Genomic DNA, 27,505 nt, shown 5'->3' with positions numbered 1-27,505 from the left:
CGTATGAAATTGAGAATTTTTCGCACAAGTTGCACATTCAATAGAATTAGATGTTTATTAGCCTATGCAACACCCAGAAAAAAAAATGCATTTATAAACCACGAACATCTCTACAATAAGTCAACTGATTGACTTATTCATTGCTCACCACACCTTGTTAATAAAACGAAATGGCTTCCTTCCTCACTATTTGTTCTTCCTTCGGATAACGTAAATAGGGTTAAGCATCACACGAGGTTTTCCGCAATATGTGTTGTGGGAGGAAACAGGCATCCGTCGTTGTCAAGGAGACCGGGAACGTACTGAGTGCAAGGACGTAATGTGTCAAAATGACGGAAGAATCTGGATCCTAAGAAACGTTGCGGCAATTGACGCTGCACTGGTCTTAGATTGCCCTTTTAGCTGGATTGCTCTTGTTGTAGACTATAGTCAAAGATACATACAGAAAGTTATATTTCTTACTAGACAAACATATCGTATGTTGAATGCCTAATCTATTTACATCAAAAGTTAATAAATTATTGAAAGAAAAAAATGTAAATGTGAAAAATTTTAGATTTGCTCCATGAAATAACTTTAGATTACATAATGTTGCAATTATCGACATAACTGTTTAAGTATATATCCTAATTAATCCTTATAATGGGTATAGACTTAGATAGACAATGCGTAATAATGGTCTCAACGGGGTTCTATAAAAACAAAACACACATACCTAAATTTTGTGAAAAACCAAATTGACATAAAAATATGTTAGCTAAGTTCCTTAATTCAAACAGAAAACCAACCTATGTTTGCTGTTTTCTAAAATAGTGACTCCAAACTGGTGACTCCAAACTCGACAAGAGTCTTTAATTCTTAATGCGTACGCTCTAGTGCGCATTCATAATACCACAGTCCTAATCGTGATTTCGTCATTATGACTAATTACCGCATAGTTAAAACTTTCAGCTACTTACCGATAGATGTCACTGTACGCTGTACATACTCCTTATGCGTGTGCTGCGTACAATCTAAGATGTGATAGCTACTTCCATATCCTTATTAATCAGAGTATATTATGATATACTAAATTTAAAAATAATTATACTGACTTATTAAAATATCACTTATATTTTAACACGTTTGTTCAGTGTGTACTAAAATAAAAAAGCTTAAAGACAGATTATAAAAATTAATTATAATAAGTTTTAAAGATAAATTACAATTTAATAAATCTACTAATGAATAGAAATTATCTGCGTAATCGACACATTTTTTAAAGTGTGCATTATTTTTTTTGTTATAAAACTACATCTATTTGTCAATAGATGTCAGTGTTGAGCAATTTTCACTCCATTTAAATATATAGTTTTTAGAGTAAGTAGGTCTACACTCGTTAAATAGGACAATTAAAAAATGTCGCGACCATAAATAAAGGCTTAAGTAAATAATGACCCGATTATTATTACAGGAGCGATGGTATCAAATTAACTGGTAAATTGTCGGACATTGAGTTTAATGCAATAAACACTTTGCTTAACAAAGCTTTGTCTTTAAACAAAGATGTACAAAGGGTTTCTTTCTGGAATATTTAATATAAATAATAACTTTATTCTTCCAAAGGTTTTGTACAATATTGATATTATTATAGAACAAAATGTTGTATTCTTAAAAGAAATGCGTTTTGTTACCCCTGGTATCCATTGTAGGATTTAACCTGTGTTATGGATATCAGTATCAGTATTTATAGCCAAAAATTTTATTTGTGGAAAATATGCTGGCATTTTCATATTAATCAATCTTATGGCACAAATTATTTAGTAAGATACTTTACGTATCTAGTTCACATTTTAAGTTATTTATAACGATATTCTGAATTGTAATATCATAAATTATTTTACTACCTTTTTCGGTATAAATATTTAAGTATTCGACACAGATTAATTTAAAATGATCAATATTCTGTACGTATGTATGAGGTCGTAAATTTTTGTGACTAGGAAAAGTATTCAATATTTTTAATGAGCTTTAAATGTATAAAGATAGATATTGGAGTAGCATACCTAAGGACAAACTGTGTGTCTGGTGATACGTGGTCATCTATAGGCATCGGTGTCAAATAATTATAACCAATTTATAAAATCCAAGAGTGCGCCACATAACAGGTAGACTGTATTCCCGTTTGCCACGTCCATTACTATAGATTATTTTTTTCTAAGAATTACTAGCTGCTTAAATAAGCAACAACGTACTCCCAAAAATTGATTAAATTTCATATAATTGTCCATTTAAATGTTCTATCAGACTACTTTCAAAATATAATTTACAAGACCAAACATCATAATATAATCAATTTATTTAGGGATTTTTTCAAAATATTTTGTCATGACTTTTCTTTCTTTTCCAGAGACTGCCAAAGACTGAATGCACGAGTTAGAAAGCCGAAAACCAAAACCACGATGATTTTTTGGCAACACAACGTCAAAGACATAACTGGAATGTTGCTTGAAAGGGTGGACACCATATCGTGACCAACGTAACTATGGCCTTAGAACCATCCGTTTCCTATGAAATGCAGGTACGGAAAGATGACGTCACTCAGAAGGAAGCCAAACCTAAACCGACATTATCTGCCGGTAAGATATTCTACAAACCGGGATCTATTGAGGAGGAAACGGATGAAACGAGTGTTCTGGATAGTTCCATGATAGAATCCCCGATGCTGGGCGTGGGTTACGCAGCCAGCGCGTTCCTGAGGCCGCCGCAGATTCATCCCGCGAGCAGTCTTCACAGAATACCTACGTATAGCAGCTCGATTGGGCAAAGTACTTTGTACAGATCGGAAACCTGCAGGTGAGATATTCTTTTGATATATTTTTACCGATTGTAAAATTTTTTGGGCGTATGAATGTATATCTCTTTCTTCGGCTAGCCCTACAGGCCAAATGGCTTAACGAATTTTAAAGGTTCCATTTGCGTAAATAGTGGTAGTGACGTAAACTTACTGACGTGCTTTCAAGTAGTCGGACTATTTTGTTTATACTTTTACTTAATAATTATTTTTACTTACAATACTTCCGTTATTCAAGTTAGTACCCAACGTCGAGCAGAAGCGAAAAATTAATTTTCTACGTCATCTTGAAAAGTTCAGAGAATTTTCAAATGGCTGAACAGATTTTTTAACACATAGCTTCTGCAGCTAAGCGCAAAAAAAACTTGATTTAAACAATATCGAAACGATTCATATTATGTTCTACAGTGCTTTAGACATAGTACTATGCTATTTTCTATTATTTTAATAGAATTAAAATATGTTTCTTTTATATCACAGATATTCTCACGAGATATTTCGCCGACTTAAAGACATTTAATTAGTAATTCAACGTCAAAGATAACATTAATGCAGCATACAGGTCTCATCGATTGATATTAATTGCATTATGTAGGTCCGGTAGGAAAACTCGTGAATTACGATCCTTGAGGCCGATATCTTATCAGAAAAAGATAAACACTTCACTTATCGAAATAGTTTTCTAGAGTATGAATTATTCGCATCAGTAAATCAATGTGTGTTATTCAGATGTGTTTTCGGTGTTAACGAAATTTGCTTAAGAAATTATGTATTAAATTTATATTTTTTTAAAGTCAGTGAGTTTGTATTATAATTGATATTGTTTGAAAATATGTGAAAAAATGCGAAGAAGGCGTAAATAGTGAAGTGATAAGGTGACATTATCGCTGTTGACCAAGTTTGTTCCACTTTTGTTTTAAATTCGTCATCGGCGTGACAAGGTACTGATCTTGAAGTATTATGTGTAAGTAAGCAATTAAAATATGTTCCAACTGGTTCCATCACAAACTTTAATCATCATATACCCATCACTGCTGAACACAGGCCTCCTCTTAGAATGAGAGGGCTTCGACTTTAGGCAATAGACCACAATGCCTACCGAGTGTGGATTAGTACCTTTGGGGATTACAAAGGTCTAAGCAAGAAGTACAATTCTTAGCGACTTTTCGGATCCGGAAAACACGGAATTTTCTGGAACTAGTTTATCATTACTATTGAGCTTCATATTGTGTAATATATCAATAACTATTGAGATGTTTAATAGAATGAACGGTAATGCGTTTTTAAATGAAGCCTTTAGCCGGTCTTCAGTTAGTTTAGTTTTGGTATTGAAAATGCAAGTTTTAGGCAATCTATTAGGTAATACTACATCGCGTTTAGTTCCTGCGATCGTCACTCGAAGTTGGCAAATTTAGCGTTTAAACGTTGCTCATATTTCGGAAAAGCAGCTAAAGTGTAGATTGTCTAAAAGTAGATGACTGTTGGAACCCTTAACTACTACTTGCATAACGTACTGGATACTTTCGTCAATTGTAGACGCTAGTGATATTGCAGGTACATCCAATTCGCTCCATGAGGTGAATGTTCGAATCGTATGTGTGCTGAGCTTAACATTGATGTGTATATTTTTCTCAGTTAAACATAAGGAAAAATTTTATCGACCTCGTGACTTCATTCGAGTAATAGGACACATGAAAATCTGAGGCGTAGACGACAAAAATATACTAAATATATTTTATCTGGTTATATATTCATGTGGTTATATTTACTATTTCTCAATATGTATTATAAGATAACTTTGAATTGCTAGTTAAAGAGCTACATACTAAAAACTTTTTGGTATATCCGGCATGTCCAAAATTATGGTTACAATTTTTCCACTATCTCTAAGGCAAATGACAAATAATATTTAACATGAATATGAAACTTTAAAATTTGGGCATATTCTAACCCCGGACACTAGGCTTATGTAATCGAAAATTATACCATTAGACTATCACTATTCCACTAAACATACATGTTGCATCGTGAATTAGACTTCTTTAATCATCATCATCATCAACAACCCTTTACTGTTCCACTGCTGGGCACGCGTCTCCTCTCATAATGAGAAGGATTAGGCCGTAGTCCACCGTGTTGGCCAAGTGCGTATTGGTAGATTTTACATACCTTTGATTTTTATAAATCTCTCAGGTATGCAGGTTTACTCACGATGTTTTCTTTGACTGTTTAGCAAGTGATAATTAATTTCTTATACGCACATAACTTTGAAAAATCAGAGGTGCATGCCTGGGATTTGAACCTCGGACCCCTTGATCGAGAGGCCGAGTTTCTTAACTACTAGACTATCACTGCTGATCTACTTCTTTAATACTTTCAGGGAAAACCCATGCACAATAGATAATATTTGTTGTACGCAATACGTTTCTCTCTAGAATGTTTTCCCCAAACCAATTACGAGGGATTTCTGAACTCTACGTCACCGAACTAATCCTCAAGTCCGGTGAAGGTTGTCAAACCCAATTTCAGGTAAATTTCTCAAGGTCGCCCGAACAAAGTTGAAGACGGCTCATAACTGAGGAGTTAATCTGCCAAATCCACTAAATCTGTAAACATAGATACGCAGATTATCGTGATTAATCGCTTCTTAAGACCTTTCCACTCCATGTACCTAAAATGTACGACAGCGAAATGTGATGTGTTTTGTCATTGTATTCATGGTCCAGCATGCAAGATTCTTGGAATTTTGTGAGAGTGTGATATTTCTTCTTTACCACTTTTCTGGATAACGACAGTTTTGCTTTGACTAAAAATACCGAATATGGGTCTTGTTGTTTTAATCCCAATAACTAGAGAATTAATTAAAAATACCAACTGCTTTAATATATAGCCTTTGCCACTATCAAAATTTGGAATAATCCGAAATTAATTGATTAATTGAAATTGAAATTTGGAATAATTATAAGTTAAATAAAGAATGAGGCTTACGCTCGAAAAATATTACCCTCGGCTTTAATAATAACATAGTGATAAAAATTTGGCTCTGCTCTAGATCTGCAAAATCCTTCCTAAGATTTTTAGATAAATACAACGTTAGGGCTCGTACACAAAACTGCGATGCGACGTCGCATCGTAAAAATCTGCGAGCTCCTTCGATGCATCGCAAGAACTTGCGAAATAATTCGCATCGCACGTTCATGCGATGTTTCGTCACACTTGTTGACGCCATTTTTAGTTCGTTCTGAGACAGCGTGTGGGAAAGACGTACAGACCTGTATTTGTTGGGTGGGAAGACGTATGTAAAAAAATGACAAAGTATGTCGTTGACTTTTTTATATTACTGATTGAGGAGCGCCCTGTTCTTTGGAAAACTAAATATAAAATAAATGATATATGGATAAATGGATGAACCCAACAATTTTCTTTGTTACTCTTTCCTGTATCTCTTAAGCAATAACAAAAGTGCAGATTTCTTTTTACGATCCATGTCACGACCTTATTTTCAAAATACGTACCGTACGGTTGACGATTGTCGAAAGAATGGTCACCCTGGGAGACGCTATGCCGCACGATATCGCATCGCAGCAATTCGTGTCGCAATTTTCTGCGTTGCGAATTCGCATCGCGTCGCATCGCAGTTTTGTGTTCGAGCCCTTAAGGAAAATTTCACAGATTGTATTCAACCAAGTGAAGAACAAAAGAAAGGCGCCGCCAACGTTTATCTGTCTGAGAATGCTCTAATCTAGATAAATGTCAATCCGATTTTGATGAGATTTAAAAGAAGTCTTTCTTATAGTCCATATTCCAAAATCTATCTCAGATTCCCAGGAACATTAAGAAACCCGCTAAAATATATAAATCCAAAAATTTTAAAAATACGGTCCTACCACATTAACTGTAAATTTTTTCTTATGTTATAAATGTAACAGAAATTACATAAGTTATATTAGTGTTGTCCGTATTACATCTGCAGAAGCCTTGTTTTAAGTAATAAAGATAAACTGATCCCCTACTTCTTATACTTAGTTAAAAGTTTACTAAACTGCGTAAGTTACAAGTGTAATGAAAATCCTGTTTATCTTAGAGTATAATAATGTTTTTATCATACTGCTACAGATGATGATAACAAAAATCGTAAAGCCTCAATAATAAAAAGTATTTGACACAGCAAAATTATATGTTTTAATCTTATCAGAGGTATTTTATGAATCACCCGTTTTTTCTACTATTAGAATTATACTCGTATTTAAATAAGTACTTCATTTTTCCCTTAAATTCGAAGATATAGATATATAACCACATTCCCATAATTTCGACCTATGCTCACCTCATCTTTAATATCCAAAGATACTACTACTTCTTCCAAAAGTACAGAAATAATTATGATGTCATGATATACTTCCCACTATTATTTTATATAAGTACTACAAAATAAAAAAAATGGAAACCCGTACAAAATGAGTCAAACACTTTTGTTCCCAACTGGTATTAAACGTTGTTACCTGAATTACCAAAGAGCACTCATTTTAGTGTTGAGTACGCAAGATCTTTTTCTTAATTCACCAGCACTACAAAGATTATAACCCGATAGCAGAGGGTAATATTTTTGAGCGGTAGGTATGTAGTATTTACCTATGTCTCATTCTTTGGCACGCCTGCAGCCCAAACGACTTAACGAATATTAACATATGAGATATGGTTAGAATCGTCTTTGTAAGAATTACATACAATTAAAGTAGTAGGAGTTTTGAAAAGTATTCGCTAGTTTGCTAATATATTAATATATTTTTGAAAGGTCGTAGAACCCTTTGTGGTTTTTAGAACCTATTTTTGCATCATAACAGCAGTGTTACGCGATGCTGTGTTCTGTTTTGAAGGATGTGGTAAGGAAGACATACTTTTTCGAGACGTTCCAGCTTAGTCCTCAGGGGTAGCGGCACATCTGTAGCCGACCTCAGGTAGGATTATCTAATCCTATCTGAGCTTGATTACAGATGTCCATGGGCGGCAGTAGCCACTTACCATCAGGTAGACTGCATACTCGTCTGCTGCTTCTATATTATAAAAAAAATTGCTAAAAATCTTTTTTAACACGATCTTCAAAGTATCCAAGAATATAAACGCAATTACAACCACATTCAAAGAGTCTGCAATTGATATCAGTCTATTCTCGTATTTCCTTACAAACACACAGACTGTATTAAATCTATTCTTATATACAAAGGATGTGGCGCGCGTTCTCCATCACTCCTCATAATCTCGTTGCTAACTCGTTGCTAACTCTCAAGTGCAAAATTACATACACTCTCGATGCAATAATCGTATATCGTAGGTATATTATCATCTTCTATTATTCCACGTAGCGTTCTAGCGTAGGCTAAAATGTCGAAGCTTTTTGATTTTGAAAGGTTAAATTAAACTATCAGTGTATTGTGTCTATTAAAGTCGGTGAGTCTGGCAAAATTGAGGCTTTTCGGCAGATTTTTGTGGTAGTTTAAGTAAGGACCTGTTTCACGATTTTAAATTGCACCAATTAAAATCCATTCAGTAGTTTTCGGGTGATTTGCGTAAAAGCTATCCTATTACTGGTTTTCTGTTTCTTATAAGAAATACGGAAGAAATTTAGTTTAAATAAGGTTCTGTTTGTTGAAATGAGTTTAATCCCATTGATCAATAGTTCAGTATTCAGTAGTTATCGGGTGATTTGCACAAACGCTATCAAAACTACTGGTTTTACGGTTTCTTAAAATATAGATGGAAGATATTCGAACAAGGAATCTAATACATAAACAACATTATAGTATTGAAACTGTCTTTTTTATATTTCATGGAAACAGTTTCATTTGTAATGCAATGATCTCAACACTACAGTCTGCGCATGCGCTGTGATTTACATTTTTAGCGGAATCAAAATCAATTTATATTCGCGAATCTTTTGACAACCTAATACCATCATAAGTGTTCTTGAGATAACCTATCTATTTATCAAAGAAGAACTCCCGATGACTGCACTGATTTCAGCTGGGTATTGCAAATTTATTGCATATAATAATATCACACCATCCTTGCTCATTTTCAGTAACCCAATATGTGTCATATTTGACGAATATATTTTTGTGGATCTAAGCATAACAATGCATCATCGAAAGTAATTAACAATGTCAATAGATATTTGTAAAATCAAAAATTTCGCTAATACACCACAGTATTTGAAGATTTAAGGAGCTCCCATGCATCGACTTTAAAAAGTCATACTTTGTAGCATTCCGAAGGAAGTCTTCGGAAGGAAGTAGTAATAGACCGGTCATGTGGATGAAGTGTCATCCACGACTTATTCGTTATTAACAATTGGTAATATGTTGTTATAATATATACGTCTACGTTCTACGTTCTAAAATGCCAATCAATCTTGGAGGATCTTGGATCAATGGAGTTTCTTGCGCCGCTTCTTCTCCATAGCGAAATACCTTCCGAAGCGGTGGTAGTTTGTTGACTTTCAAAAAGTATTCTATATGAATCAATTTTGAATAAATGAGATTTGAATTTGAATTTGAATTTGAATCCAAATTTCAAGAGACATGAAAGTTTTTGCATGAAAATCATGACAATGTCCGTTTTATAGCATCTATCTATTTAATGTTTTTTAGTTATAAACACTAGCGCTGTAAAACCTTTTCGTAGGGCGGTTTTTCTTAAGAAATTTATGGAAAACTCTGTATCGATCTATTTCTTGTTTTGTAAACATATTATAACACACCTACTAAAATCGTCATAATCAGACATGTCGCCGAGGTGATTATTCCAGAATCACGATGCCAAGTGTCACTATGTTTGCTTGTAACAGATAATAAATAATAAATCGTGGTTGAGCTTGTTTACGGAGGCGTGCTGGGTATTAACAAATGAGTTCAAATAACAAAAATCGGACGGCAAAATATTATAGAAATTAGCAAAACAAAAGTTTTGATTAAATTATTACATACAAACAAAAAATACACCGTGAATATATCTATCAGATTTATACCGTATGTTTTCTTAATTAAAATCAGTACTCATTTTATTTTACTTTTACTATTTAGAATCACAAATAATCAATCAAAGATATAACCCTAAAGTTCATTCGTTAATTTTCTGTGAGTTTAATTCAGCGAAACGAAATAATTTTATTCAACAGACGCATTTATTTTGATCTACTTATGATTAAAAAATATAAATTAAATTCTTAATAAATTATAGTAATATAAATTTACTGAAATAAATAAAATTTAAAAGGGCCCAAGGATACTTGCGTAGCAAAATATGTGTAGCTGATCTACGTAAGTTTGACGGCTACGACATCACGGGTCTTCTACAAGCCTCATTTTAAAGTTAAGTGTAAAACTTAGACAAATATATATTAAAAATTAATACTAAGGAAATAAATGGGTCGTAAAATACGTTGATTTTTATTTAAACAGACAAAGTGCTCATTTTAATTTTATCACCACATATTAGCAATTGTCGGCGATCATACAATTGGACTCGAATCATTATTTTTAATTGGTAATACGTTACAGTAAACAAGACACTTCATTAAGGAACGTGTAACGAGGTGTTAAGAGTAAATATGCTAACTAACTGACGTATAAACATGTACATACCTTAGTATCCTGCAAACGACCTTCAGTTATGAATTCGAGAGCAACAAATTAGTAGGAAAAGATGCGCATTAGACCAATTTGCGTATTGGCGAATTACCCATTATTGAAAACGGGGGTTGGGCCAGACGCCATGTTTGTTTTATACAGCGTGTTGGGAAATGATACCGCGATCCGCTAAACCGCTTAACCGCCAAGTTGTTATGCAGCTCCATTCTATATCAATAAATGTATACTAGCTTCTGAATAGATTTTATCCAATGTTGCATAATATTTGTTTACATGAAAATAATGACATGTAACACACGTAAATCTATAAATTAAATTCCATTTTATGACAAGGATAGTTAATTTTATTGGCTGAAAACTAAATAAGTAAGGAACTTACGCAAAACAAATAACGCACTGATATATGCTTATGTGGATTGAATTTCTATCCAAAATTCTTAAACGTAAGACAATGAATAAATATTATAAGTAGAATAGATATTCAACAATTTTCTATTAACCGTTTACAAGTCAAACACACATCTGTAAATAATAAGTAAACATTTAACCGTAAATGACTCTGTGCAACTTGTAGATTAGGCATGACAATGTGATGATTTATTTATTAGAGTACGCAGCAACCGCGCACAGGCACGTGACATATCTTCGCCTTAACTCACATTTAGTTGGATGTATGTAAATAATATTTCTTGAATATCCATTGTTTGAAATGCTTGTTTCAAATTTTACGACTATGTCGTCCATACTGGTAATTCCTTTTGTATTTGCAGTGTATGAGCTACACGATCGAGAAATAGTACGTGCCGAACACCCTGTACATAAACAACGTCAAGATAGGCACTAACACAAATTTGTTTTCCGAGTGGAGCTGATAATTTTCGTTATAGAATCTCGCGATACAATTATAAAGCATTTAGCGCGTCGTTGTGTCGGCGGGCACGATACCGGCAGTCGTGATCGCGACATTATCGCGCGCGATGCTTCAGGAGGTACTAGAGCGAGGGATGATGGCGCAGACGTTCCGGAGCGAGTGAGCTGCGCGCACGACGCCATGCACGTTGATCCCGAGTCGCCCGCCTGCCGCGAGGAGGCCCAGCTGCTGCCCGACGAGTGGCTCAAAGTTAAGACGGTGCCCGCCAACGGCAACCTCTCCCCCGGTGTCTACTACCCCACAGTCAGCAAGAGGTTCGTCGACGCGCGCCACCCTGTGCCGTCTCCGACCGAATCCAATCCGTACTGTTTCGCTTTTTGTTAACGTGTCGCTTCCCTCTCGTTTTATGTCCAGTGTTATTTTTATACAAAACTCTTAATAGAATCCCATTATATATTCCTCGTAGTTTAAATTTAACTGGTACACATTAACGATATTAACATTGATGGAGGTCGTAACTACTGTGTGAGCATAATATACGTAGTTAAATGTAGTCTACGCGTGATCTTCATATTCATGTAACGCTTAGAGTTATATGTAAGGAGTTATGGATGATGAGAATAGTTATGTGGAAATCATTTAATAAATTGTTTCCTCGTTTGTTTACAGAAGCCGCTCACACAGGCATGGCGCATCGCGGAGAACTAGACGTCGGGCCATTCTCAAAAATGGCGAGTGCAATATCCTCAAATCCAAGATATCTCAGCGTCGATTGCGATTCCTGCAAGATATGTTCACTACGCTTGTTGATGCACAGTGGCGATGGACTCTACTCGTGTTTACGCTCTCCTTCATCTTATCCTGGCTGGGGTTCGCCCTCATTTGGTGGTTGATTGCATTCACGCATTCGGATCTCGAGCCTGACCACCTACCACCCATGCAAGAATCATCGAATTGGAAGCCTTGTGTTTTTAACATCTACGACTTCACATCATGCTTTCTCTTCAGTATTGAAACACAACATACCATCGGTTATGGTTCCCGTACAACCACAGAGGAGTGCCCTGAAGCTATATTCATAATGTGTTTACAAAGTATCGTAGGAGTGATGATTCAAGCATTCATGGTGGGAATAGTGTTCGCAAAAATGACGCGTCCAAAACACAGAACACAGACACTTTTGTTTTCGAAATACGCTGTCGTGTGTCAGAGAGATGGCGAGCTTTGCTTAATGTTCCGAGTCGGCGATTTGAGGAAGTCGCATATTATTGGAGCTAGCGTGAGAGCTCAATTAATCAGATCTAGGACAACCAAAGAAGGAGAGTTGTTATCCCACTATCAAACCGAGTTGGAGCTTAATGCCGATGGATGTGACAGTAATTTGTTCTTCATCTGGCCAATCACAATGGTGCATCGAATAAACGCTGAGAGTCCGTTTTATGGAGTTTCCGCGGCCGACGTCCTTCAGGAGAGATTTGAAATAGTAGTGATATTAGAGGGAACCATTGAATCGACGGGCCAGACGACACAAGCGCGATCCAGTTACACAACCAGTGAAATTATGTGGGGTCATAGATTCGTGCCATTAGTAACATACAATCGTGAACGTCAAGGGTATGAAGTTGATTACTCAAAGTTTGACGAGACGACCCAGGTCGACACCCCGCTTTGTTCAGCCAAAGAGTTGGACGAGTTCTATGGAAACCAGGCTGATCATAGATCCATCGGTGAGTTGCTTTTCAGTGTCAAATCATACAGCAATGGTGGCTGGGTTTATGTGCAAAATTTGTTTTCAAAGTGACCAAAGCTTTGCAATGTGCGCTTTTAATCTCAACGTGATCATTATAAAAATGGCCTAATCATTGTCTCATCCGCTTATTTCTGGAATATTATACTTTCTTTCTACTTTTTCTGAGATCTTTTATTCTCACCTATAGTTAAGCCCTTTAGTACGACTGTGACGTATGGCTCTGAATTATCTACTCTTATTTATCTAGGGTCAACACACGGACTGACATGGTTGTCGCTCCACTTGATAGTGCCTAATTTATTGCCTGTGATAGATCACAACGAAGCAGAATGTTGTGTGAAAATGATTATTAAGTCTTTAACCCTTTTCCTAAGTGAATAAAGATCTAATCTAGGCTGTTGATCGGTTGACCTTTTGCATATAGGTTGGTGCTTGTTTTACAAATATTTTTATAAATATTGAATTTTGAAATATTATAATATATATAACTAGTTAACCCGGCAAACTTTGTACGGCCTCAAAATCTATTTATGAAATATATTTCATATACAATAAAATGTTACTATGTTAATTTTTAAAATCGGTCCAGTAGTTTTTGAGCCTATTCATTACAATCAAACAAACAAAGTTTTCCTCTTTATAATATTAGTATAGATATAATAAAATAATATTTTAAATATTGAAATAAATATGAAAATAGAGCCTTAGACGCACACATACATAAATATATTGGCAACTAGATTCAAAATTATAATAATATTATTATTTCTGCTTTTATTAAATGTATGCTAGATGAGAATCAAATCTAGGACTTTGTATCATATCTGACAATTTTCCATTGAACTAGAAAGTGGTCATTATACCGTGTTGAGTTGAAATAAAAATATATTACATTGAAGCAATGACCTATAAGTAATAATCATTTATTTATCACGTGACTTTCTAATCGATATTATGGGTCAATATGAATGGATTTAACAAGATCTTTGGCCTCAGAGGCTATCATTTACTGTTTTAAATTTTGCTTTTACATTAAATATTATGTGAGAAAAAAGTTCTCAAAAATATATTCTGCTAATACGCACTTTTCGAGCACGATTAACAATTGTTTCATTCTTCTCATTCTGAGAGGAGACCCGTGCCCAACGTGCCAACCTATTATAGATTGTGGGCGAATATGTGCGAAATGTAAGTCTATCAGGCACTTATTTTCATACATGGATGCTCTTACGTGATCTTTTGTGAGGGTATCGTAAATGCATATCCTACTTACGTCTAGTTAGAAGAGAGTCATGATCTATTAAAGGGAAAGGATTATTAAATTACTCACTTATAGAAGTGAACCGTAATGTTTTCGTTCTAAATAAATATAAATCTTACATCAGAGCTAACCATTATTTTATCTTAATAGGGAATATTTTGAACCTAAGTAGAGTTAAAATATCTATTTTCTAAACAAAAAAAATACATAAAGGTACCTTATTGATATTTACTAAATTTGGAGATTTAATAAATTTAAGTACGCTTCAAATTATACTTTTAAGGGTTTTATTTTAGTTTAATAGAGTTCTATGCGCTACGACAGCCCAAATAGCAATGCACATTTTTTAACTTTGCCGTAATATTTTTGTATGTTATTGAATTAATATGCATGTTATTATATCAGTTTTACGAATTATAACACACATAAGATAGTACGTAGGTACTGTAGCAGAATTCCTATTTTGCTTAGAGCTAGTAATATGTATATATATTCTTTGATATCAGATGTCACTTTACATAACTCAGTTTCCACTCGCTACTTTGATAATCTATAATTACATTGTGATTACTGAAATATCTAAGTTCATAAATCACGTGTAGATTTTCTTTATTATTTATACTTAACTTACGAAATACTTATCTGTATTAAAATATAAATCAATTTTATGGTATGATATTTACTGAAATATTAAAAAAGTCAATATACAACGTACTTAGTCGGGTAAAAAATAAAGTCACGAGCACATTTTCGTCATTTAAATGAAATTCCTGCGTTCTGTTTTAAAAACAGATTCAATATCGTTTTGCGCGGGAATTATAAAAATGGTAAATCGGTCGAAGAAATAGTTTTATTCTCTGGATAATATCATAACATCTTTTATTTTTAGCGAATAAATTGCTATATATGTATTTTAGGCAACTAATTTTATTTGACATCACCACAAGGGCAGACGTGTTAACGCATAACAAGTGTTTGCAGAAGATTATCTTGGCAAATATTTCAAGATAACCGCCGTCAAAAACAGTTCTCATATCGCTTAGTCAAATGTCCTAAAATGATTGTAATCGGTTTCTCCCCATCGAATTGAGCAGGATGTATCGTTTTGCCAATTTATTTAAATCTCTTATAATCGACTTTTTGATACAGGATACTATAGATTTATATTGTTGTAATGATTGCCTTTTTGTCTACAGTGGGAAAGATGAAGACCGATATAATACCAGTACCCTTAGTACGAGTTTTACGTTTTTACTTAAATTACTGTTTTTGTATTTGCTTAGGTATTTCCCATATATTTACAATTAGTTCTGATACAGTCCACTAGGGGCGCTAACTGTACTAAGGATACAGATGTTATTCTTACAATATTAGATTTTTGTCGCTATGTTGGCAATATTTCAGTGTCGTCCAAATGGGAAATGTAATTCGAACTCTATGCAAGCTTTAAAAATAGTTCATCATCATCAACCCTTTACTGTCCCACTGCTGGGCACGGGTCTCCTCTCAGAATTAGAAGGATTAGGCCTTAGTCCACCGCGCTGGCCAAGTGCGAATTGGTAGACTTCACATAACTTTGAAAACTTTTTTTTTTAATAATTCTCAGGTATGCAAGTTTCCTCACGATGTTTTCCTTCACCGTTTAAGCAAGTGATAATTTACTTTGCACATAACTTTGAAACATCAGAGGTGCGTGCCTGGGATTTTGAACCTCGGACCTCTCGATCAAGAGGCCGCGTTTCTAAACCACTAGGCTATCACTGCCAGTTATGCAGTTTTGAATGGTCAATTCATAGGAGTCGTTCACTTGAGCGATGTCGTTATTGTAACGACCTAACATTAGTTAAGCGGTCTCATGAATAGCAAGAGTTAACAGCCACTTTTATTACATCTCTTTTCACTCTGTAAATATAATAACAAATATAATAAAACATAATCGTTGTGTGCGTCACCCGATTGTATTACATATTTTATGTTATACCACCTGCACTACTCATGTTCATACTTTTTTATTATTTTTTTTTAATACTAACCTTATTGTTTTACAGTATATAAGGTATATAAGGAGAGTTTAAAGGGTCTGTACCCCACCTTTAGCATAGGGAACAGAAGTAGAATTAAACAAAAATATTTTTAGCACGCTTTTATCAGCTTGGGTTGTATGTATGTATGTATGTATGCATGCATGTATGTATGTATGTAATGGAATCTTTGAACGGCCCTATTAATTTAAATTTTTGAACAATTATCAAGAACCGATGACTTTTATCCCATTCTCCTCATCAGGATCGCCAGGAATCAGGATTAACGATTTTCCTTGTGCGATTTTAGCGTGGTTTTATTTTTTATTTATGATTTTTGTATCATAATCTCATCATAATCTAAGGTAGTATTTAATTATCACTTGGTAGGTATAATAATTTATATCAACATAAAGTATACAACTGTTGTCTTTATTTTAAAGATTAGTCTTATTAGGATTATTTTCTATTTCCCCATTCAATAGATAAGTTTTATCAACAAAGTTAGGTGTGTATAATCCTCAAAGTGGCAATCCCGGTAAAATAACTGTTTGTCATGGATTTATTAGCTAAGCTCTTTATATGAGACTTTCTAAGAGCTTATCCTTTCTAGATTATTATAAATAAACCATAGATTAATGCTCTTATTATTATAGTGATTACGTAGGTCTGTAACGTCGAGGGCGTGGGGTTCTAATCCCACGCAGGCACCTTACATATCTCGAAGTTATCTGCGTATAGAAATTAATTGTTACATGCTCTAATGGTGTAGGCAAACACCAAGAAAGAAACCTACATGCCTGAGATCTGATTAAAAAGTCTAAAAGGTATAAAGGTCTAAAAAGGTCATCTACCAATCTGCATTTAGGCAGCGAGGAGAACTATCCTTCTCATTTCGTATGAAGTGGCAAAAGAATACAGTCCCTGTGATGGTAAGTTTTAACTGCTGGCCATGGACATCTATAATTGACTCTAGATAGGATTAGAGTTCCATCTAAAGTCATCTACAGGTTGAAACGCCTTCTGTGTCCGTTCTAGATTAAATTATAAAAAGGTATATATCTTTATCTTATAAGTTTAATTTATTTTTTAATATTAGTTAATTTTTAATTTAATTAGTATCATATTTTTATTATTATTATATAGATTATTTAGTATTGTATGTTATTATGTTTATTTAAATAAAAACTTTTATTTGTAAAAAAAAGGTATCTTATCAAACTTAATTCGTTTCAGAGGTATTATTCATTATTTATTTCTCAGTTAACAGGTTACTTCTAGATATTGTTTTGCAATGCACACATCTTATCAACAACGCAATATCAATACTGAGGATATGAAAGTTCTTTTATCAAATGTTTATTTATGATTATTTTGTTTTTATTACTAATTGCGATAATACAGAAGTATTTAATTTAATATTATTTTTAAAGAACATAATACGTGGATAGGGATTGTAAACATATTTCTTTTCCAAAGCATTTAATTTATTAGAGTACGTGTAATAAACATTTTTCGAATTTCAATATCGTGTACAATAATATAAATGTCTTCTTATTTATGTTGCGATAAGAAAACTTAAATTTTAGGCATGCATAATATTAAATATATATATATATATCTTCTTATTTTAAGTTATTTATCATTATTAACTAATTTTCATTTTTCTTTCATACTGCCACAATCGGGAACTTGCTTGCTTATTATTGCGTATGAAAATTTTATGCCTATATAAAGAACGTGTAATTGAATATGTTTTATGTTTTATTCTTGTATATGTATGTTCAGTACGTTGATGTGTTGTCCTTGTGTATGTAACGTTTGTGATGTCCTACAGAGAGTACGGAGCACATGATCCTGAAACTGCCCGAGCGGCCGCCGACCGAAGCGAAAGCCGAACACAAGGATGGCGACTTCACCGTCACTCTATAAACGAGACATTCAAAAAGAGCTTTATTTTGTTCATGTATATTAGATGTTTCTTCGTTAGCATTCCAAATTATGTATTTAAATTACGCAGTGGCAGGACCACTTGTTGTAATTGTCCTTTGAAAAGGACTGTTAGGTCCATTTTGTTCTTAGTATTGGTCCTGTATTAGTAGTAGTACGAAAATATAGATTTAAGTTTACAAAAAATTAACTTCCCAAAAAGCGAATCTCAAATCATTATCATATCGAAAAGTTATAAGTTAAATAGCTTCGTCTGTCTTTGTGTTCGATTTTAATAACGATAATACATTTAATCGTAATATTTCCGATCAACTAGTCATGTTAGATTTATTATGTTGTGAATCTCAAAGGGTAAAGTCAATGTTGTACTGTCTTCCATCAGGTTGTGCAATAATAAAATAAACTGTTTATGCAAACTAGTTGCAAGTAGCTTATAAATATTAACAAGTATTATTAGTTGTATTTAAACTATAACTAGAGTTGTTGAATCGTTGTGATCTATTTATGTAAAAATCTATTTATAATGTTTTCTTGTTAAATAATCCATCAGTGGTTATATCTGAAATGTGACCCTAACATTGGGACAAGAATATAAATCATATCAATAATATAAATTCCCATAACTATGCCCTAAATATTAATATGAATCTTATAAAAAGAATTTGTTAATAATGGCAATGGCAATGGCGTCAAAGATTACTTAGAACTTCAAAATGTTAAGAACGTTTTGTACCTATTCATTTGTAAAATGCAATGCTCACACGTAAAAAAACGTAAATACATTTATTATTAAGGGATAGAATATATCTATCAAACTGGACACAAATTTGTCTGGTCTGTTTTTCCATCAGGTTTAGTTACGATGAACATCTTTTAGGCTATTTTAGTCAAGTACTATTTTTTGATTCTAAATCTACGGGCTATTATAATCTACCTAAGTAGAACTTTCAAACCTTCGATCTATTTTAGTTTATTGAACTTTCATGTCTCAAATTTTGTAACAGAATAGAGATCACTATAAATCGATAGAATACGTATAAGTTATGGCTTGCAAATATTGCTCGTAATTATTTTTTTGAACTTATTGTTATAAGTCAACGATTCTATCGCATTATTTTTAAAATGTTAACCACCAGTAAATAACCTACTTGTTACCTATTACAATTGTGATTTCAACAGAGTGTGTACTAAATGTATACCTAAAATTGATATTCTATTTATTTCATGTTATACGTTAAGAGATAGTGATCATGAATTGTATGAATAATCTCGTTCTATGTAAATATTGAATGAATTATTTATGTTGTGACGTTGATTTGTCTTTGATTTATAACACCCGAGTACCGTTAGAAGACAATGTGACTATACACGTAGGTTCGTTATTCCTCCGTGAATGTTTTACTGAAATGTTGTCATCGATTTTTTTACAGTCACTTGAAAAATATTTTCTTTCTGAATAAGAGATGCGTGTATCCACTTTTGCGTTATTAAGTGCGAATTTGTAAACAGATACCCTTTGATTAATGAATACTTAGGAAGGCTCCTTCACGGTGGTTTCTTTTGCCATTAAAGTAATTGATTATATCTACAATATTTTAATACCTATTACACAGATTTGTTTTTCAAATATTAGATATAGGTACCTCTCATTACGCACGTAAGCGTGATTTAGATTTTATTTAGCGTAAGCTAGATTTAAACTTACAGACTCAACCCTACATTTACACCTTGACTCTACTCCACTTCACGCTTTTACTTGAAAACACAAAATTATTTTCCCTTGATAAATAAAAAAAAGTATTACATTCTTGTTTATAGTTATTTTAAATAAATACAATAAACTACACTTTACTTTGAATGAAATATTGTTTCAGATGATTTATAAGAATACGAAACAATTACAAGTTTATGAAAATAAATAGTTTATTTCATGAAAATGGACTAAAAACGACTAAACACGTACATTTGTTATTAAAAATTATACACTGAAACTGAAAAAAAATCCAAAGGTCCAGTAATCAATTTACATCTACTAAGTATGGGTAGGTATAGTGGAGTTACCAAAATAATTGAAAAAAAAACACCGAACATTCAATAATACTACTTTAAAAACTTTAATCTACACTTCCATACGTAAAACATGTACCTACTAAAAACGGAAATGCTATAACTCTTTGTTTTAGGGCAAATTATTTGGTTAATTATAAAGGCTAAAAAAATGCACCAGAAACCAGAGCCAAAAATAACGTAAATCAGTGAATTATTTTAATATATGACTATATTTTTTAATGTGTGATGTGATGGCGCTTCTGTGTATGTCTTGTATTTGTGGGAAAGTATGTCAATGGCAATTCCGCTATATTAAAAAAGCTTATTTAGCTTAGTCATTTCACCTAAATTAATTCAGTATGTAATATGTATATTTGAAACAGTCGTAATTGTAGAGAAAACCTTTAAGACATTCAATGGTATTACAATAAAAACTACGAAATCTTTTAATAATTAAAGTCGAAGACTACAGTTACTTTTAATAACAATTCTTATACATGCAATAACAAATGATTTACTTTCTGTACTATGGATTCATCAACACCAACTGAGTCTATCTGAAATAAATGAGTTGGATAATAGATAATATTTTAATAAAACAAGTTATAATAAAAGTATTACATCACTAAGAATAAATCTTTAAATTCCTTACCTTCTGAATTCCAGGCTACTTGGGCAACTCTCCACTAACAGAGTCGATTCTGTACCGGAACAAGCCGGCCTCACCGCTGGCCAACATAGCTGACAGGCTGGTCGTGGACGCCATCAGGCGAGCCAGCCTCACGAACCGGCCATCTATAGTCAAATACCCACCAGATTACTTCAATAGCCCCGAAGATCAGTCGTCATCTTCCAGCGAAGACGAAATACCGAAGAAGAATCGAACGAAGAAAGGAAATAATGCACATTGATCATAATCATTATTTGTTATTCAATTGATACTAAGTAAGCTGTGCATGTGATACAAATATGTGAATACATATATGTGAATTACAGAAGAGATAATTATAATACAAATGAAAAACGGACTGCTTAAAAATATAGCCTATGTTTCCACAATTTATATGAATCCAACGTCAACTCATTTGTTAAAGTCCGTCTAAGCGTCTAGCTGTTTCGACTGCAGGGCGCGTTAAAGAATTTGACATACATACATACATACGCTCAAAGACATTACTCTCCGCAGTCGGGTAAACAAGTAATGTAAACTTGTAATGTAAAGATCCTGTTATTAAATTGTGTAAATTTAGATTTTTGAAAATCATTTACGCCGAATGTAATTGTTATTGTAAAACAAATGAAATATTGATTTTCATATAATACGTATATTCTTTTTTTTATAATATACGTAATTATATGAAATGATTTTGATAAAAGAAAAACAGTATTACTTACCGAAATAAAAATAACAGGTATTCATGTTGCTTTTATTGCACATGTTAGTTAAAAATAATACTTACCTACTTATTTATAATATTTTAATTTTTGTAGGTAATTGTATAAGATTTCTTATAAATGGATGGTTATTTTCGTACTATGTGAAATAATACCTCCTACACCTTTCTTAGTTTTATTAGAACAGCGCCATCTGTTGGTGAGTAGCTTAAGCAACTTTAATGTAAAGCTTATTTTAATTTATGTGTTACCATGCGCGTTAAATTACCTAGGAAAATAAAAATAAATGGTAAATTGTGGAATTATGTTTTAACAATTTCACAATTGGTCATTTATATAGTTATTATATATTTATAAAGTTTTCCAATGGGTTTTACCTTTTATTTTAGCGTCTTAGATGATTTTCCACTAACATTTAATGTAAATATTGCATTTGATTTCAATAAATGTTTGGCGAATAATAATATTTTAGTCTTATTAGCTATGTAATAATTTAATTTTTATCATATTCTTATGTAAAACTTCCAAAAAAGTATTACCTAATTATAAGTGCGAATTAAAATGTATAATTTTGTTTTATTTCACCTCACGGTTTAGTTAGGTACTATTATACCAAAATTGTTTTAACCCAAACAAATTATTAAGCACCTCCTTAGGACTCTTACTTGCTTAATTCCAAATATATTGAAAACATATATTTTTAAACGGATATAAAAGTCAATCTTAAGTCTTAAATAGATAAGTAGGTAAGGTAAGGCTAGCCGAGCCTTCAAAATCCAAAAACTCATTTTTTTCATATTAAACATTAAGCACAGGTCATGGTCTCATTTGAGCTCTTATGGCGAAACCCTGCACAATAAAACGCCAAAGAAAAAGGTTAAATGAAACTCTTATAAAAATTATAAACGTATTTAATATAGGTCTAATATAATTTATCAGGAAGATAAGCTTTCAATTGGACTAATACGCGACGCCCGCGCCGCCGAGGCTCCCAATTTCTCTACAAAAATATTTAAGAACAATAATACTACAATTTGCAGTCATGGTATATCATATATTTTTGTCACGAAAAATGCAACTATTCATCTAACCTACAAATCGCATACAAAAATATTGAACAACAATTAATTGTTGACATTCAATTACATAAACAAATACATATATAAATTGCACTTTAAAACTCTAAGCATTAGTAACACTAACACTTAATCCTTTGTTTAGTCAAATCTAAGGCAAAGATAATTGTCTATATTTATTGAAGCTAGATAAGACAGATTATTTAAGTAAATATCCTTATACATACATATAAATGAGGACTAACAATAAAATAAGGAACGCTTGGTATTTTGTACAATTTTTGTTTCGATTATGGCTTTTAACACAAATACACTCTTTAGCTATTCATTATATTACCTTGTGCGTTCATATTTTACGTAGATTGAGGCAGACTTTAAATATAACTATTTTGGATTTTATCCAAGAAGCTTGTTGCGTAAATACGTACCTATATTCTCGAATTTGTAATTGCTTTAAATAAATATGTAATCAACTATAACAATACATATTAATTGCTCATCATTTCTGATATAAAAATACATTTTTTCAAAATTTCATAAGTACATTGGCTAGAAAAGTTAAGTGATATATTTTTGAACAAATCGTTACACCTGCAAGAAGAATATGATTGACTGCCTTAAAATTAATAAACAATACACATCATTACTACATTCACACAATTTGTTAATTGTATGTCAAACTGTGGATTACTTTTCATTAATTATTCAGAAAACACGAAGATGAATGTAAGATTATATTACTTATTATCTATTTTGTACTTTTACGCCACGTTATATTTATTTATTTTCGTTGAAACACCGTAAGGGTCAACAAAAGTGAACTTATAAAATTGTGTTGTTTTATATATACTTCGAACAAAAGTTTCATAGTAAGAGCCCTTGCTAGTAACAAGAATTGTGACAATGTAGTAATGTTTTGCATACTATATTTTCCTACCGTTAGTTTGACTATTGATAGAAAGTAGACTTAGTTCATTTTATCCTTACAAACTAATAACAGGGACTCGTCTAAATTTGAATGCATCCAGAAATTCTCAGTCCCCGTAATCTAATTTTGCTAATACCATCTAAATAAATACTTGGTCTAAATTCAACCCTGTCTCATTTCGTATTGTTGAAGTAGATGATGCCGTAGAAAGGATATTGTCTATAAGAACACGTATAGGTAATGTCTTTTTAAGTGCAATATGATTTAAAATGTCATTACAGAATATCCCGTGAGAAAGTTCGGGTATTTATATAAAATTTAAATTCACTCAATGCACATTAGCATTTCATTTTGAGTTAAATAATAGTATATCCATATTATAACGTAAATCGGGGAAAAAATAAAATATTATTATGAAGTTACTACTTAATTAATTGATATAATCAATATAACTTTGTACATTAAGTATATCAATTATAATATGACTTTTATAGTAATATTAGTTGTGTTTGTACGATGGGAACTACGGCTATTGAGTCTTTAAATTCTCAAAGGAGGTTAATGCCATGTTGGATGGAATGGATAATACCAAATTTTACCAAGATGATACTGGGGAATTACTATATTTTTATAAAATTACTAGTTCAAGCTTTACGATTTCTAATACGGATTGTTCTATTGCAACTAATTTTTCAAGAGTAACTGGGTGCATACAAATTTCCTTTGCAAGCAGAATAATTTTTTATATGCTTGACAATATTTCTGTCTCCCAATACATCTACGTCGGCGACTTTTCTGACGTATACAATACAAATGATACACACAAAAGCATTCATTTACAAGCATTTAATAATGCTTCATCACGTTTACCATACAAGTTTATACACCCTTGGTATCATGTCCAACGGTATCTTTTAATTAGTTTCTAAACCAAAACTGCATTTTGGATTTACACATAAATTTTCACACATCAAAACATCAATTCAAACATAATACTGTTTGGTAACCAATTAGCATCAAGAACTAAGCGACCTAAACATTGTGCAATCTCGCACGCTAATGAGATAGCAAATAAATAATAAGGAATATGCAGAATTACATTTAGCTACAGCACATAGTTAACAGCTCACCATTTGCATCTCTGTACGCTTAGTACGAGTTTTTAAGTTTTTACAAAAATAACTGTTTTGTATTTGTTTACGTATTTGCCAATACATAACAGCGCCCCTAGCGGACTGTATCAGAACTGATTGGAAATGTATGGGAAAATCGTAAACAAATACAGAAATGGTCATTTTTGTAAAAACGTAAAAACTCATACTAAGCGTACAGAGCCGTATTAGATCATTACAGACATTTATGACATATCAAGTCACGCCTACGAATGTTATATGGCTCGCTTTATTTGCTTACTTTGTTAGCTAGCTCTTAAACTATAGGTAATACAAGCTAACTCATCTAATATGAAATTGCATAATGTAAAGGCCATAAAATAGAACACTAAATCTACGAATCATCTACATTAACAACTACATTGGCTACTGTTTCGCTGGTGAAACGGACATGCACATTACCTCGACGTGAAATGGGATGAGGTGGGAAAAGGTAAGAGGGATTGATGTCATTAAAAACTGAAGAGCTATTAGAATCCTCTTCATCGGAGTATCTGGGAGGAAAATGGATACAATTGGCATTATTGATGCAATCGCTATCAAAACTGTAAAATTCAGGAGAAAGATTCGAAGGATATATTGGTCTAAAACGCAAAATACTATGTTTAATGGATTCTTTATGACCAGGGTGCTTCGAAGATAGATGGCCGAGGTAACTCGGGTGTAGGAAGTGGTCAGACTGTAAGTACTCCGGATGAACGGAAGATGAGAAATGTCAAGCTGGCTCTGGTTCAGGAGATGTCACGAGAATGGGGATAACTGGCGCCTTCTCCATTATATGGTTATCACTTGGCGACCTGTAAAATAAAATGATAAAACTTACATTTCTAATCCTTGTTTACATTTCTTAAAAGTTTAATGGAATACAGAGCTGGGATGGAATACAGAGGAGGTATACTTAATTGAGGATTGGTAAATATATCTATCAATTATGTAAAATGGTTTGAAAATTATTTCAAAAACCAATTTTAAGAAAATGAATTTGGTTGTAATAAATTTTAAATTTATAAAGATTAAGCAAAGAAACTTACTTTTTAATTCTATTATTTTGATGATGATGGTAATCTTTATGATCGTGTCCGTTCACCGCGTGACCGTTAGGAGTTAAAATGTGTCTTTTCATACTAGCGTGACTCTGACTTCTATGCATATGACCATCTTTCGGCTCTGTCTTAACCTCCGACATTCCTGTCATGGAGTAATTTTTGGTCAACGATTCAGGACCGTTTTCTACTGATAAGTGGTTATGGCTTGAATTTCTTGACTTCTCATTAATGTGTTGCACGAAGTTGTTCTGTGCCATGAGTCTATTCTCTCTGGCTCTGGCTTCAGGTATTTTGATTTCAATATGCTCATCAAGTGACATGGAGTCAACAGAACTGAGATCCAAAGTATCGTTAGAGAATGTCTTCGGAATTGTGCCCAGCATGCGATCTGGAAATATTAAATGTCAGTCGTTTAATACATTTTGTTAACAATTAAGATGCAATAATTATTCAAGAACTTACGCTATCTATAACGAACCCTTAACAGAAATAAAGTCTTATTAAAGATTGTTATTTATGAGGGATTTGCCAAACAAAGAATAGTTTATTCCATTGCCCAGAATTTAGAAGTGTCTTTATCTGTAAAAGTAAGGCGTCCATTTTTCCATATTCAAACTTTCCTCGACTCGTCAATTCTATTCTGTTCCAAATTCTCCGTTAGGTCGTTATGTTTTTAAATTGTATTCAACGAATATCATACATACCTAACTTCTGCGAGGTGGAGACCGTTGCCCTGAGCTCGTCTAGTTGCTTCGCGGAGCACAGCGGAGTGTCTACTTCGTACGTGTTGTTGAACCTCGTGTAGTCGACCTGAATGAAGTCATCAGTAAATCCAATATTGTTAACAGGTTTTTATAAATGATCAGTCATATCATCATGATTACACACGTGAACATCTGTACCCATCTTTCGATTAATAAAAACCAAGGCCAAGAAGTACGTTTAGTTTTTTTCTACGTTCTCATTATTTTAAATTGTTAATGTATGTGTTTGTTGTTTAAATGTAATATCCGTTTGTATATACTTTTGCATATCACTAAAACATAAGAACGTTTTCTAGAAATTTGATCCGTCATTACGGGTGAATTTGGAAAACGCTTTAACCGATTTCAACGAGTGTCACTCAAAAGTACTTACATGAGTTTATTTTGTTACAGAGAGTTATTTTGATTAAGGACTAGACAATGAGTTAAACAACGAACGAACGAACAATGAGAACTAGATAAATAGTTTTTCAAACAAAATACCATATTTCTCAGAAAAATTAATGGCTTAGGTAATGTCTTGTAAGGAAACAATAAAACTCATTAGACGTGCATTATGTATCTATGCAAATCTCTAAGTAGTCATAGATCTTAAATATGATCTCACTGGTCATTTGCATAAAGAGCCGTTCTAAAGGCTCAAAGTTTACACCTACGTTGTATTAATGTGGAGGTAAAGTTATGTTTGGTGGTTATTCCGCTTGCTATATTTCTTTTAGCAGGAAACTGAGATACGTTAAAAA

At 32.9% G+C, this 27,505-nt stretch overlaps 2 protein-coding genes across 12 annotated transcripts in view; one reads left to right on the top strand and one right to left on the bottom strand.

Annotated features, from left to right (window-relative positions):
* Positions 1-22,319, top strand: part of LOC140744275 (G protein-activated inward rectifier potassium channel 3) — a 39,041-nt gene extending 16,722 nt beyond the window's left edge. Inside the window, exons 2-4 of one of the 6 annotated variants that reach the window (XM_073075827.1) lie at positions 2,390-2,835; positions 12,020-13,077; positions 21,048-22,312. In XM_073075827.1, the coding sequence (XP_072931928.1) occupies positions 2,525-2,835; positions 12,020-13,077; positions 21,048-21,292 (1,614 nt within the window). In that variant the 5' untranslated portion in view covers positions 2,390-2,524 and the 3' untranslated portion in view covers positions 21,293-22,312. Of the gene's footprint in view, positions 1-2,389; positions 2,836-11,293; positions 11,713-12,019; positions 13,078-18,219; positions 18,459-21,047 lie in introns of those variants that run through there. The other 5 variants (XM_073075829.1, XM_073075828.1, XM_073075830.1 and 2 more) reach the window with 5 other exon arrangements.
* A 1,255-nt stretch (positions 22,320-23,574) lies between these two features.
* Positions 23,575-27,505, bottom strand: part of LOC140744272 (ATP-sensitive inward rectifier potassium channel 12) — a 59,779-nt gene continuing 55,848 nt past the window's right edge. For 5 of the 6 annotated variants that reach the window (XM_073075818.1, XM_073075817.1, XM_073075819.1 and 2 more), the window contains 3 exons: positions 26,703-26,808; positions 25,984-26,386; positions 23,575-25,749 (listed from right to left, as the gene is read on the bottom strand). In XM_073075818.1, coding sequence (XP_072931919.1) covers positions 25,668-25,749; positions 25,984-26,386; positions 26,703-26,808 — 591 coding nt within the window. In that variant the 3' untranslated portion in view covers positions 23,575-25,667. Of the gene's footprint in view, positions 25,750-25,979; positions 26,387-26,702; positions 26,809-27,505 lie in introns of those variants that run through there. The other variant, XM_073075822.1, reaches the window with a different exon arrangement.

The sequence above is a fragment of the Epargyreus clarus genome, unplaced genomic scaffold (assembly GCF_041222505.1).
Source record: "Epargyreus clarus isolate Ecla_fem2 unplaced genomic scaffold, WU_Ecla_fem_2.2 ptg000008l, whole genome shotgun sequence".
In the NCBI taxonomy this organism is placed as follows: domain Eukaryota; kingdom Metazoa; phylum Arthropoda; class Insecta; order Lepidoptera; family Hesperiidae; genus Epargyreus; species Epargyreus clarus.
Note: the sequence above shows the minus strand (reverse complement) of the source record. Positions and strands in the feature narration are given on the sequence as shown.